The sequence below is a fragment of the Pelodiscus sinensis genome, chromosome 14, assembly GCF_052426305.1.
Source record: "Pelodiscus sinensis isolate ZL-2025 chromosome 14, ASM5242630v1, whole genome shotgun sequence".
In the NCBI taxonomy this organism is placed as follows: domain Eukaryota; kingdom Metazoa; phylum Chordata; order Testudines; family Trionychidae; genus Pelodiscus; species Pelodiscus sinensis.
This window is the reverse complement of record NC_143065.1, coordinates 28,985,914-29,001,392: the sequence shown is the minus strand read 5'-3', so window position 1 is coordinate 29,001,392 and position 15,479 is coordinate 28,985,914. Positions and strand designations below refer to the sequence as shown.

Below are 15,479 nucleotides of genomic sequence, written 5' to 3'. Positions count from 1 at the left end.
CCAAGATGGTCTCCTGGGTTAGAGTAGTTTTGCTAACTGTGCTTTGGTACTAGAATGTAAAGGGTGGGTCTATTGAACCATAGAAGTGCTGCAGAGGGAGCACGTGGCTCTCAGTTAATGGTGTGTACAATCAGCATACACCTCACATCCTGTGCCTTGCTTTTCATGTCATGCTGTTAAGAAAAAATGATGCAGATGAAAACCAGTGGAATGTAGCAACTCTGACCGGGGGCAACAGTAAACAAATGGCTCATGGGCCATACCGAGAACCTGGATGCCTTCCATTGCTATAAAACTTGTATATAATGGAAACCACTTCAGCAGCACCCCCAGATCTCCTAGTTCCCACACCTATGCCTGCATTCACTACTGGGCTTAGGGGCCCTGATGAGAGGCCAGAGGATGCAACTTCATTTAGGGGGATAGGAGCAAACTGTACAAGCTGGAGACTATGTGCAACAGGCTGGGCACTGGGGGACGCCAGTCAGCCCCTCGCCATCTCACAGTCACGTGGTGGAAGATCCCAGCAGAGCTGCCCCACGCACCCCTTCTCCAGGGAGCCCAGGAGCCTTATAGCGCAGGCGCACAAGAGATGGGCCGCGGGCGCGGGGGGAGGGAGCTCGCACGTGACAGAGGCATGCGAGGGGCGGGGGTTCTCTTAAAGGGCCAGAAGGCGGGTCGGACGCTCCCTACGCGGGGGCCTGAGGGTTGACTCTCGCGCGCCGGCTCCCCTTCCCCGCCTCCTCTGCTTGCCGGCGCGGGGCTAGGGGGCAGCAGCGAGCCGCGCGGCCGGGCCGGGAGCCGTGCCCCGCTCCGCAGGTACCGGGCGGCCCCTGCCTAACCCGGAAGCGGTGAGGGGAGCCGGGACATGGCCGCTGCCTGCTCCTGTCTGCGCGCCGCAGCCGGCATGGCCCTGCCCGGGGGGAGCCGGGGCTGAGGGAGCCGCCGCCTAGCGGGGCTGTGTGGGGCGGGGCGCCACGGCAGGGCTGCAGGCTTGGGCCGGTCCCTGGGCGCAGAGCCGGGGAGGGGCACGGGGGCTGTTGTCGGGGTGGCGCGTGGGGGCCGTATGCTAATTGGGGGGAGGGGAGGCTTTGGCATTTCGTGGTTTCTGGGGGTTGCACTGGGGCCCCCGTCTTACTTGAGGGGGAATTTGCTTTTAATTTCTGTGGGGGGGAGGGGCTCTGCACTGAGTCAAATGTAGATTGGGGGGGGGGAGGCTGATTATTATTTTTTAGGTGCTCCAGGTAGCCAGAGCAACTTGGGCTGTGGGAAATGAGGAGGTGATTTCAGCCTCTTGGGGGAGTTGGATTGATCGTAGGATTAGTAATAGATTTTGGAAGGACGGTGGCACTTGATTTATGTTTTGCATTTCCTCTCCCCCCCCCCCCACACTAGATGGGTTTACTAGATTTGGAGAGCTGGATTCGTTTTGGTAGCTTACAGGTTTAGGGGGACAGTTTGCATTTGGGGGTGTAGTTCTTGCAAGGCCGACAGTGGGTTGTCGTGGGTGGCCTCTGAATTTTTTTTTTCCAGTGTGAGGAAATTTTTCTCCAGCGTCTCTGATGCCAGAACAAGGCCCCAGAATGAACGGTTTCTCTCTGGGCGAGCTGTGCTGGCTGTTCTGCTGCCCACCTTGCCCTAGCCGCATTGCTGCTAAGTTGGCTTTCTTGCCCCCGGAGCCTACATATACAGTGCTGCAGCCTGACCAGCAGCAAGAGGCTGGGGCGGCGGCAGCAGGGTCAGGGACCCCAACAGGAACAGGCAGCTGCAGTCTGCACTTGAGTGAGCGGGCGGACTGGCAGTATTCACAGCGGGAGTTGGATGCCGTGGAGGTTTTCTTCTCTCGCACATCTCGGGATAACAGGTTGGGGTGCATGTTTGTGCGCTGTGCCCCTGCCAGCCGGTATACGCTGCTCTTCTCGCATGGCAATGCTGTGGATCTCGGTCAGATGTGCAGCTTCTACATTGGCCTTGGCTCTCGCATCAACTGCAACGTCTTCTCCTACGACTACTCTGGCTATGGGGTGAGCTCAGGCAAACCCTCTGAGAAAAACCTGTATGCAGACATAGATGCAGCCTGGCAAGCCCTCAGGACAAGGTAAATTGATGTTGGGGACAAGGCATCAAAGCATGGCTCTTGGCTTGGTAAGGAATATGGGTATTTTTGCATATGGTTCTCACCCTGTTAAACTCAACATTTGTGTACTTAATCTGCTAAGGGGTGGGAGGAAGAAGTCTATATATGCATTTCTTTATTCAGCATCTGAATACACCTGCTAAGAGGAGTCTGGTTTTTTTGACGGCTTCTTCAGAGGATTAGCAGCAGTCACAACATGAGGAACTGCATGCCTTGGATTAGTTATAAGATTTTGCTTATTGGGTCTTCTATTTATGTGGGGATTCAGTCATTAGTAGCTAACAATTGATGTACCACATCACTGCCTACCTTCATTGATAAAGGAAGCTGGGATGTGCACTGATTGAGTATATCCCAGTTTGACACTAGGTTGAGCTCAATGGCTGCAAATTATGAATTTCTTTGTCTATGCTTGGTCTTTGTACTGGTGCAATTACAACATTTGTTGGCCAGCAATGGCTGAATTGGGGCAAATCCTATGTATATACAAACTGACAAAGCTTGAGTAATAAGTTTGAATGTAGATTAGGTTACTGACCAAAAATCAGTAACCATCTGATAGAAATTTCTTTTGGGGGGAACCTCCATGTTCCATGCAAACACTATAACGTAGGCCACCTTCTTTAGTGGTAGGGCAGGAGAAGAGGACTACTCATGGCTGAATTCCGTGCCGGGCAGCTTTAGGTCTTGCAGCCTGTCAAAGAAACCTGGCCAGTGTGAAATGAGTAGGTGATTTCAACCTGTTTCCTGGGAGCATGTGTCTGTCTCATGAATTATCACCAGAATTGCTACTAATTGGATCTCCCTGTTTGCAGTGGGAGCATCCAACGATTAAATAAGCATGGAGCCCAAACTATCCTCTTGCCTTTGGCAGTGACCTATCTGGGTCAAGTTTGAAGCATGCTGTTGTGTGGCAATGGTATTGGAACAATTTTTAGGATGGGGGAGCTGAGCTCCCCTTCCCCCTTGCCTTACTCTGTTCATGCCTGTCACTGCTTCGAGCTGGTGCCACAGCTAGGGGCAGCCGTGGAGCCCTGGGCATGAAGCTAATGATCAGGGACCCAGTACCTGCAGCGGAGCCACTGGGATCCCAGGCAGCAGCAGACCCCCAGCAGTGGAGCCCATAGCAGCTGGGACTCCCAAGCTAACAGCAGAGCCCACAGGGCTGGCAGTCAGGACCCCAAGAGGCAGTGGGGCTGGTAGCTGGGGCCCCCTGGAACTGGTGGCCCGGACCCAGGCACTGATTGGTGTTTGGGGCCCAGGCATGTGGCGCAGTCTGGGGGACTGCTGTAGCACCCTCCACACCCTTACTTTCTGCACCTATCTTAAGTGCTTAAGTACATGTAGAAAAGCATATTCTTTTGTTGTATGTACTGTACCTGTTTGGTGAGTTAACTGTGCAGTTTGTAAGGCTCTCCAGCAACTCTTGAAAATACTAAAGCTGTTTGAAAAGTCACACGTTAATTTGTAAAGAACTACATATGCCATGTGATTTTACCCAGAGTAATGAAAGAATCAACATGGTAGATAAGATCTAAGAGGAAGAGAAGCACTATTTAAGAGCCAGGTGTTAAGGATCACCTGAGATGCTTCACTCAAAGTTTCTGTGATTTGTTTCCTCCTCTCTAGCCCCAACTTTAATATTGTCTAAATCAGACATGAAAAATTGACATAAGAACCTACTTGTCTAGGGATACAGTCTTTGTCCATTTTTCTAGATTGTAAGATTAAACATTTTACTTGCCACTTAATTTTTTTATTTCAAGTGAATAGAATTAACAAGACTGATTTAAACCTGTGTTGTGGATTTGTTCGTATACTCCAACTCAGGCAAAAGTGCTATTTTCTGTATTTTCTAAGGCAGACAAAGTGATATCTGTTCAGTGAAGGAAGATGTACTTTGTTTTGCATTTGTATATTCCAATTCTTAATGGTACATTAACAGATTCAGACTTTATTATGGGCACTGGTTTTAGGAGTCTGAAGAAATGTTATAATCATATGAGTTGGTGTCTTTTTGACACATTTTGATTCTGGCCGTGGAGATTTGCATGATAGTGACAGAGATGCATGTTTAACTGTGTGTACTTGTATATATATGCCTCTGTGTTGGTGAGGAGGAAGTTCTCCTTAGAACATGTATGGATGGATGCCAGTTAAGGGATCAGTTGCTACAGAATGTAAGCTTTTTATCTTTGGCTTCTAACTTGTAAAGAAAATCTTTTTAAATATGAACCAGCACAAAATTGTTTTCCTGAGCCGGCAGACGTTTCTTCATACACTTTCTAAGTAGCATATCAAAATTAACAAGAATCAGGGTTAGTTTTACAGTCACTAATCCTAATTTCATGCAGCATTAGAACTGAGATCCATATCTGTAAGTACTTTCCTTATAAAAATGCAAACCTGACCCGCACGCAATATGTTACAATATGTTTTATTCTTAAATCTCACTGTAATATATAGTGTTCAAGGTAGAGATATGAAGGACTAGTTGACTATCCCATAAGCAAATACTTATCAGATAGTTGACATGCTAATCATCTAGTCGCTTCTCTCCCTCCCGCCCCCTTGCTGCCTTTATCAGAAAGAGGCGGCAGGTGGGGCAGGAAGGAGTACTTCAAAGTGGCTCCATGTGGTGCTGCCACTTTGAAATGCTGTGTGCAGTCTGGGGCTAGCTGGGGTGTCTGCAGGCTGCATGTAGCATTTCAAAGTGGCAGTGCTACATGGAGCCCAGGGTGAGCTGGGGACTCCCTTGCTGATCCTAGGCTGCATGCAGCACTGCTGCTTGAAAAGTCTCAGGGTTGGTAGCTGTGTTAATCTGTATTTGCAAAAACAACAATGAATCCTGTGGCTCCTCAGGGTGCGTCTACACAGCACCCTTACCCAAAATAAGTTATGCAATTTGCGCTACACAAATTGTGTAGCTTATTTCAATCTTATTTTGAAATAAGGTGCTATTCCAAAACGTCCTTATCCCTCATTTGATGAGGTTTACAGGGACGTTGGAAAAGCAAGCCCGTTATATTTTGATATAACCAACTTGCTCTTAAGATGCAGAATAGCTATTTTTGGGATACCAGAGGTATCCCAAAATAGCTCCGCTGTATAGACGTAGCCTTACAGACTTAACAGATTTATTAGCACACAAGCTTTATGATGATGAAGTGGATTTTACCAACCAAAGCTTATGCCCTAATAAATTTATTAGCCTCTGAGGTGCCACAGGACTCCTTCTTTCTGACTAACCTGAAAGAATAGGCATGGAACACAAAGATGGCTTTGATAATAAACACTTTTGCTTGATAAACTAGAGTCTTTCCTGGCTATAAGACGGTAACGTTAAACACATTTCTAAATTTCACTCCTCTTAGTTTTACAGTTCCCCTGTAAAATATTACTAATTTTAGTAAAGTTAACAGGGATTTTATTAATTTAAATGTAATATTACCAACAATAGTCGAGCAAGACTGGTATTATTTCTTAATTAGAGTATGGGGAAAGGGTTCTCTTTACTCCATGTATTTGTAGCATGCTCATCGAGCTGTTGAATCTGTGTACAATGAATTTATATTAACAAATTGTATTTTAATATTTTTAATATAGGCAATCAATGGAAAATAAATAATATAAATTATTTTTGTGTTCACTAGCTGGCATTTGTAAATATACAAGAGTTCCTATAGTGAGTATTGTGACTGCACATTCAGGTTCCCAACTATACAGCAATTTGAATAATATTGTGCATGATCTTGGAACAAAAACCTGTCATCTCTCAAAAAACCTGAGAATTCTAAATAGTCCAGAGAGGTGGCATTTACATTTTTTATTGAATAAAACTACTTCGTATGTGCTGGATACAAAAAAAAGTTTCTCAAATTACATAAAAACATAGTTTGCATTTTAAATTAACATCTCATCCTCTCATATCTACTTTTTATTTATAAATTGGAGAAGAAAAATAAGTCTTCCTGCTTTTTCTATTCCCAACTGGTTTGTTAACTTTGAATAAACCGGTTGTTGAATTGAGCTAAACTAATACATTGAAATGAAGAAAATATTCTCTCAGTATCTGCAGAAAAGACTACTTTTGTCAAAAGCTGGTCCAGCACTTTAACAAACTTTGGTTGCTATAGCCCTTATAATTATTGTGTCCTTATAAACTGAGGAGTTCAAGCTGAGATAAATCTGCTTCCAGTTAATTAAGACACATGCATTAAGCAGCTAAACATTTTTCTTATAGTAATTTCTTGGATTTCTACGGGTAGGTGACTTTCTGTGAGTTAGTATCTTTGTTTCAGTTTGCGTTGACTATCTTGCTTTTATTCGATTAACAAATAGAACTGGATAGAATAGAAAGCGTTTCAGATCTTGTGTCTTCTATGCAGATGTAAATATGTTTAATGGTCTTTGCTGTTTGTGATGATATAATTAACTTATACTCTAATATTTAACTGAGATGGTGGCTGATACGAACTACTCCCATATATAGCTTGATTCCCTCCCTCCCCCAAACTACTTGTGAAAGATTAAAAACATTTCAAGAATCCTATATTAAGGTAAGTTCTGTTAGCCTTATGAGTAGGATACATGTTTTCAATCATCTTGTTTGGGTATTATGTTTAAACTCTTGAGTATGACCACAAACATTTTTCTAAACATTATTTTTTGATATCACTACTTCTATGTTGCCCATACATTAATCAGTTGCAGATTGTACAATGCTTGGAAGACTCTGGTAATGGCATAGTGTATTCTCTCTTACTGACATCATGATATTTAATTAAATGTCTCTGAATTAAATTCTACATCTAGTTTCACTCAATAGAAAATAAATTAGATAAAATAGTAAACTGATCTTCTGGGCTGTGAGCAGTTATTGATTGATTGTTGATGAGAGTGAGTGATGAATAAATCACAGCTCCTCCATCCCTGTCATATTTTTTAGCTTACGCTGGTGTGCTCTTGTGCTTCAGTCATGTAGGTGTAATAAAATCAATGTGTGCATTCCCAAAACTCTTCTGGAAAAATTTGTGAAGTGATTTTAAAAATTGCACATGAATTAAACAAAGTATCACTTTCCTAACTCTTTGACTCTGAAGTATAATATTAAAGTGAAACGCATCAGATTATTATCTGAATGTTGTGAAATGGATGAGGAGATTGTAGTGGGCTGTGTCTGAATCCTTGGAAGACAATATCAAAAGATCTATGGACTAATTTAGTTAGCTATGTCCTCTCACCCATAACAGAGAATCAGAACAGTTCAACTTTTCTTTTTTTTAATACTTCATAATCAGCAGAGACTTTCTAGTTTTCTTTCAGGGATGATGAATCAATAGAGGGATCAGACTTCAATATTACACAATAGAAGTCAAGCATTCCTAGTAGGAATTTATTTAAGATTCATGATAAATCAGGAACTTTTCCCCCCCAAACCATGGGAATTTCAAAGATTTTTGATATTTTCTATTCTGAATTGTCACTATGCAAGCTATATTAAAGAGGGATAGGGCGGGGGGTAGAGAGATCTATTTTGTTGGTGTTCTCTTTCCATTCCTACCTCATGCAATTTTCTTTGCAAAACCTGGCAACAAAAATTTACAATTTGTTTTCATTAGTCAGAATGCATAACTGCCTGAATTCTTGCAGGAAGTGTAACTAGTCACCTTAGGAGGTTCTAGTGCTTTTCTATATCAGAGGTGAGACTGTCTGAGTCAAATAGTATAGCCCATGTTAGTTAGTATATTTTTTTTCAGAGACCAAAATAGCTGTTAGTATTTTTATTAACATCCTTCAACTGCCACTTTTAATTTTCTTCGACACAATCTTGCTTCAACAGCCCTCTAGTGTAAAATCTTGTTTGAAAGAATTTAGATTAACTCATTCAGCTGAGTTGAATATTTAAATAACTGACTTGGGACTTGTTTGATCAGCATAGTCCCTTGAAGTCCTTTCTTTCAGAGAATTAGTGTTATGCTTCAATCTTTTTCGGGACCTAGTTGAGCAATTTATATTATGCTCATTTGGTTGAGGGAAAATAAGATTCTTGAAACTCCTCAAACCTCCTCTCAAATGTATCTCTTTGGAATAATTCATGTCTGGATGCACACATGCTTAAACCGTATATTCCGGGTATATCCTACTAATTGCTATAGTTTGTCAGCACACATCCATTTTTTGTCTAATGGTTCTAGCGCTTTCAATACGAATGTGTTTAGACTACAGGGTTTTGTTGACAAAAGTGGACTTTTGTCGACAAAACTATACCTGTGTCTACGCTGCCGCTGAGTTCTGTCTGTGACGTTAAATAGTTAATTAATCCAAATTTAACATCCCTAGTGGGGAGATTTTGCTCTCCCTGCTGCAGCCCCGGGGCAGCCTGCATCCAAAGCACTCATCCCAGAGATGCATCCTGGTATGCCTGGTAGTTCAATCCACTGCCTCAGTCCTGAGCCCTCTCTTGCACCCTTGAACCTCTTGGCCCCACCCCTGCAACATTAATTTAATGTGCACCAATATGGAGGTGATACTTATTAGTGCTCATAACAAAAGTCATTCTTCATGTGCATGGGGGAAAAAGTGGAGGGAATATGGTGAAATGTGCCCACATCCATGTTTAGCAACTCAGGTTATTCTTCTGCCTTAAGGTTGAGGGAGGGAAAGGCTAATGCTGTTCTCTCTTCTTACCAGAGAATGGTACATGATCTCTCTGTATACTTTTCTAACTGCCCACTACCTAAAGAGTTTGACTTGCAAATTCTCATATGTGCATACTACAGGAAACATTTAGATCAGTAGAGTAGGCACAATATGGGTATCATTGTTTTTCTTTTAAATATAAAAGTGCACCTCTCAGCACTTCATGTTAACTGCACACCAACACTAGGCTAAGTTTACAGTAGTTCATTACTTGTGCGCTCAAGTAAAATACAATTAGTAATGTTATCTGGGACTTCAGAGAACTAAGGATATACAGGTCATGAATAAATTATATGGGAGGGAATATTACAAGTGCAACAAAAATATGGGTCAACTATCAGTAGACTTTGTGGGCAAACTTTGACACCATTTGAGTAAACGGACTTTAAAAGACTGAGTAGACTAAAGGAAATAGGTTATTTTTTCTTTCTAGCTAAGTCCATTTCAATTCTAAGATTTTTATAATGACTTCCAACTGCTACAAGATGAATCAGACATAGCCAGTCTGACTTAATTAGCTTAATTAACACGGGTCATACAATTGACAGATAATGCCCTTTGCTATTATATATACACCCTGGATTCTGGAATTTCCACTCCAGCTCATCTGGTGAAGTAGGTTTTACTCACGAAAGCTCATGACCTAATACATTTGTTAAAATCTAAGGTGCCACACGACCGTTCCTTGTTCCTTGTTCCTTGTTCCTTGTTTAATAGTTTAAATGAGATATTGATGACATCTGTTTTGTGGAGTTTACCTTGCTTTGATTTCTTTGGTTTAGAATTCTGTTTTAGATTGCCACGTTAGGTTACAGTAACTTTCACCTTAAACCCTTTCATAAAATTTTGTTTTTAAGAAGATCGGCAGAAAAGTAGTCTGCAAAGTCTTGAGTTACACAGGGCAAAGATTATCCCTATCTCTGAAATGTGCAAACACTAATAAATGTGTGGCTGAAGAACACTGTTTTTCTCGAGTCAGTGATGCATTTAATGAGTAACTAGCACTTCCTCCAGAGGTAAAGGTGAATCGACAATAGAAGGGAGATTGATAGACTGTGAACAAAGTGATTCATGTTTAAATTAACATACCAATGTCCATATTTAACATTGTTTGGCCTCTCAAACACAAAAAAATTGCTTTGTGTTTTTTTCTAGATGCTGCATAACTCTTGAGTACACTACCTTTAACTGTCATTGAGTCCAGAGATCATAGAATCATAGGGCTGAAAGAGATGATGTAAGGAAAAAAATTCCCTTCAAAAACCTTAATCTGTAGATCAGTTAAAATCAAAGTGCTGAATCCCCGAAGCAGCTTACCAGTATCTAATGCAGATCTGATACATAGCTGAGCAAAAGCTCTTCTTTGGGAATTACATGAGGGATTGTACTTAAGACAGTAAAAAGTAAGATTTAACAAGGTCCCCTCCACATCATGGAAACTTAAGCTTCTGGCTGTATAATGCAAAATGATGAGGGACTATTGCAAAATAGTCATTAGTTGGATGCTGTCAATGTTCAGTCTTTTGCCTATGGAGCTTGAGCACATACATGTTAGAGCACTAGCATGTTGCACAAGGGGATCAGGTCCAGCCTCTGAAAATCATCAGTGCTAGAATTGTGGAGTTTACTCATGAATTAAAAGGGGGGATTTGAGTGAAGAGAATGGTTGAAGGAATAAGAAGGGAGTGGTAGAAAAAACAAGAAGAATTTGGGAGCAGGTCAGTCAGAGGGAGGAAGGAATCAATGGAAATAAGGGCGGAGATGGCAGCCAGGTGGACAAGTGCATGGCCTGCAAGTGAGGATAAGCACTTGATGTGAGAAGTGAGGGGAGAGTAACAAGTTGAGCATGCCAGTTGTGATTAGTCATTTGTGAGGAAGCAGTTTTCAAGGAACAGATGGTGGTTCTTTCCTTGGCATTGACTGTTGCTTGTACCTTTTTGGAGGAATGACTGGAGACTTGGATGAGGTAGGTTAACAATTGTGATACAATGTGGCATCAGTTTTCTTGGAGTACGTTTCTCTTTTGAAAATTGCCTGGAAAAAAAAAAAGGCAAGTCTGGGGCAGAGTCTGTATGGCCTTAGCTCAATTACAGCCTTATCAGATTTGTTCAGTTAGCAAGAGAAATGTTTCCCCTAACTGCCAGTCTTTCCCTTCCAAACTGGCATCTGGTAGACACGCTGGGTTTGTGTTCTTGTATACAAAGAACCCAGTTTGATTCTCAGCTTCCAAGTTGTTTGCATGCAGGGCTGGCAGTTAGTGGAGAATTATATGAAGTTTGCTATGTTTCCAAATGTAGTCTAAGGGACAAGAAATCTGTTTTTCAGTATAGAATTGCCCAGTGGAATGAGCAGAACACAGTGCAAGTTATTGGCACTGGGAAGGAGCATAAAGCTTGTGCTACCCTTGGACCTGCTGTGTACAGATTAGAATTTGTGTAATGTAGTGGTGTCCTTTTTTGCCAACTAGTGCTGCTGCATTTGTGATGAGAAGTACTGGGACTCAAGCAATTTTTTCCTTACATAATTGACATGGCAATCACAGAGGTGCCAGGACTCTGAACTGCCGAGCCAAGCCTTGGCCAAGTAGGCAGTAGTATATGGTGTCAAGGCGGAGCACAAGGAATGAGCCTCCCAAAGGCCGGATATGTGGGCTTTAAGACCAGATGATACAAAGGCAGAAAGCAGTTTGACTAAATGGCAGACTCTAGCCCAATAACTTTCTTTCTGCCTGTGCATGGCAGTTAACTAAGATGAGCTCTTGAATGTTTAAAAGTCTGAGGGGTAGCAGTATTAGTCTGTAACTAAAAAAACCAACCAAACAAAAAATGGTCCTGTTGCACCTTAGACTATCTCTATATATTTTTTGGTTTGTCGCTAAGGTGCTACAGGACCATTGTTTTTCTTTGGTAAATTTTTACTATTAAGTTTGTTATAAACTTGTTTTTCATTTTCTTCTATGCGAAATCCATTGGTGGATTTTCTTAAGATACCATGGTTTATTTGTGAGGAGGCTTCAGTTTCCAGGAAGATTTGAATTATTTGGCAGCAGAATGTTTGAGTCTTAATTGTTGAAATTCTACATTGGAAACTTTGACCCCTTTGTATGAAATATATGCTAAATTGAGGTTCATTTATTGACTATGTGCTGTGACATGCTGCTTGCATCTGTTTCAGGCATGCAGTGTCACCTAGGAGCTCTCAAGGGATTAATTTTTTAACAGATATTTAAGATATTAATGTGTTATGACCACTAAATCAAATTCAGTGTTACATGGTCAAATAATTTTATTTGTACAGTATTTGAAACAAATTAACAAATAATTTGGATTTCTCTGTAATGGAGCACTCAACTTGAATCTTTCGAAACTAACTTCAAATTAAATGGTATGTTCTGAGGTTTTTAAAAATTCTGTTTTAATTTTAAATAGGATTGATTGGATAGTTTTTGTTCACATCATAGGACTTTCCTTCTCTCTCCCTTTCTGTCTGCAGGCAGCTGCCTGCTGTAGGCTCAGATTCTGGTTTAGCTGTTGGTGGTAAACCAACCTTCTTTCAGAGGCTGGAGGATGGAGTCCACCAGCAACAAACAGTGAAACTGACTATATATAAAACCCTGTCCCTGTGTACAGCCTGGAAATAGACACTTCTAAAGTTCTTTAACTAGTGAGTTACAGTAATCTTAGGAGTTACTTGTAGAAAGAATTGGTACAAAAGTTTCAGAGGAAATAAAACTTTCCCTCTTTGAGTGTTAGGTTGTGCAATCAATTGCAGATAGGATAATGTCATATGAAGGGCAAAAAGCTTGAGGTGAAGGGCTGCTTTCTAAATTCTTCTTGTTTTTTGGAAATTCTGCTTTGGCATACTCTTCCTTCATTATGACTTTTGCTGTACATTGAGATTGCTAACTTAATGTAAAGATTAGAAGTAGCTTTTAGCTCCAGACAGCTAATGGGGTGAACCTCTGGTGGATAGGGAGATTGGTTGAACACAACTAAATCCCTCACGGTAAAATCTTCCTATTCTTTATCTGAACAATGATTTTACAACAATTTAGCTGTCTTGATGTAAAAACACACCTATTTTTGTAGTGAACTAAGAGCTTTTAATGTTGCTAAACTTGTAGTAGAACTCTGCTGTTGTAGCAATCTAGGTATGAATCAAGTTTAACTTCATAATTAGCTCTCTGCGTGGTTACATGAAAAAGGCCCTTTGTTTCAACACCTGTTTTGCTATTTTTATGTAAAGTGGTTACGTACATATAACCTTTCCCTCGGACAGATTAATAATTAACACTCTGACTCTGCATAGGTTGCAGGAAACTTCAGCCGCTAGAATCACCCTTTGAGAAGCCAGTACATTTCTGGCTAATCTGGCCAGTATACAGTAAAGTTAAATTTAAACTTCTAGCAATTTCTTACAATTTCAATACAATAACCCTCGGACCCCTCTCCTAAGCTCCCTCTGGACAGTTATTTGAGAAATGTTCACCTGAAAAGCCTCTGACTTGCAAAACCAATAACATAGTTCTATAGCCTCTGCTTAAGCCCTGTACTAAAAGGTACTACAGACACAAAGGATTTTAACTTGGAGGGAATACAGAATCAAATATTATTGCATTCTCTTAACTAAAATTCAGTCAGAATTGTTTCTGGACTTGTAAGCCAAATTAGAGATGGCTTACAAGAAAAATGTGGCTTTTTTTGGAATGTGAATTGTATATGAAGTTTTGTGGTCAATGGTAGGATTTTCACAAGCCCTCAGTCTTGGCCTAGCTCTTGGTCTCCTTGAAAGAGATGGGAATTTTACCATTGACTGAGAGAGAACAGAGAGAGGTCACCACTGAACACTTATGAAAATGATAAAGGTGAGACCACCGATGGGGCTGAGGGGTTTTTTCAATCTCTGTGGTCCTTTATTTCTGTGTGTAAAATGCAAACAAGGACAATAGCATAGTGCCAAATACAAATTTGTCTGGGCACATTTCTACCAGAGCTGACCTGAGACCTAATCCATTTCACATAGGCCACTGAACACACCTTACCGACCTAGACTAGAATTGTCAATCTCTCTGTCCACTTTCCTATCCTCCCAGGAAACTCTTAAATACTCTTCAATCTAATGACTTTTGCAATACGTGGAGGACATTTGGGTATGACTTCTGAGATGTTTTTCCTCTGTATCCAATTCTGAATCAGTCTTGGGTTAGCAGCAGCAGGGACTTAGGATGTTCTGTCTCTCTGTTGGGACAGACACAGTACTTCTCACTAATGACTTCCATTCCAAAATTAGTGCTAATTCAGAGAAAGGAATTGGTGTTAAATTTAGCTTTTTTCCTTTCCCAAGTGGAATTATTCAGTTATCCTCCCCCCTTCTTTCTCAGTTATGTTGTGACACAGTATAGGAACACTGTATACATCTCTGCCACTTGTGGATTCTGTATAAGGAGACACTGGTTTGTGTTGTGCCTTTCACCCTGAAGGCTCCCATTGTGCTGAGGAAGGAAGGAGAAACAATACTTCATCCACCATTGAAATTCAACCATATCTGTGTAGATAAATCTTTGTGTTAAGTCTTTTCATAATATAGAACTTTATATATTTTTGTGTAATGTTATAGTCCTTAGGGGAATAATCAAGGTAAAGAAAATGATTTTGTACTAGATGTAGAATAGATGTTACCCCTTTGACTTGAAAGTTGTTCTGTTCTTGATGAATAAATGAGGCGTGGAAGGCAAGCATCTCTGAGATCAACAGTTGCAACCATTGAAAAGGGGAAGAATAGGAGCCAAGCCCAATACAATATTGATATATGTATTACCAATAACTGTAGTGTTTTGCTTTGTCCCCCTGAAAAAGATCCCGTATAATTCTTTAAGTACAATATCTGGGGTTAAATGTGATGGATACATGTGCATAGCAACAGCTTAGTGCTAGAAGTAAGCTCATTATCAAATTGAAACCACAGAGAAAATATACATCATAGAATGTTAGAATCTAGGTCTGTCTGGAAGGAACCTCATGAGGTCATCTAGTCCAGCCCTTTGCACTCATGGCAGGACTAAGGACTAGACCTTCCCTGACAGGTATTTGTTTAACCTGCTCTTTGTTTAACCTGCTCTAATGATGGAGATTGCACAACCTCTATGAGTAATTTACTTTAGTGATTAACCATCCTGACAGCAAGTTTTCCTAATATCCAATCTAAACCTGCCTGGCTCCAATTAAAGCCTTTTGCTTCTTGTCCTATCCTCAGAGGTTAGAGAAACAGTTTTTCTTGCTCCTCCTTGTAGCTACCTTTTTATGCACTTGAAAATTGTTATCATGTACCTTCTCTTCTCCAGACTAAACAAACCCCTTTTTTCCAATCTTCCCTCATAGGTCATGGGTCTTTTTGGTTTTTTACCTTTTAAATAATTTTTGTTGCTCTTCTCTGGACTTTTTCCAATTTGTCCACATCTTTCTTGAAATGTGACACCTTAACTTGGACACACGACTCCAGTTGAGGCCTAATGAGCATGGAGTAGAGCTGAAGAATTATGTCTTTTACTTACAACACATCTTCTAATACAGCCCAGAATTATTTTTGCTTTTTTTGCAACAGTGTTACACTGACTCTTATTTACCTTGCAGTAGACTGACTC

The 15,479-nt window shown here is 41.1% G+C and overlaps 1 protein-coding gene across 2 annotated transcripts in view; it reads left to right on the top strand.

The window, feature by feature from the left end:
- The first annotated feature begins 653 nt into the window (after window positions 1-653).
- The window catches only part of ABHD17C (abhydrolase domain containing 17C, depalmitoylase), a 46,172-nt gene continuing 31,346 nt past the window's right edge, over window positions 654-15,479 (top strand). The window contains exon 1 of one of the 2 annotated variants that reach the window (XM_075897113.2): window positions 654-2,098. In XM_075897113.2, the coding sequence (XP_075753228.1) occupies window positions 1,563-2,098 (536 nt within the window). In that variant the 5' untranslated portion in view covers window positions 654-1,562. The remainder of the gene's footprint in view (window positions 2,099-15,479) is intronic. The other variant, XM_006139269.3, reaches the window with a different exon arrangement.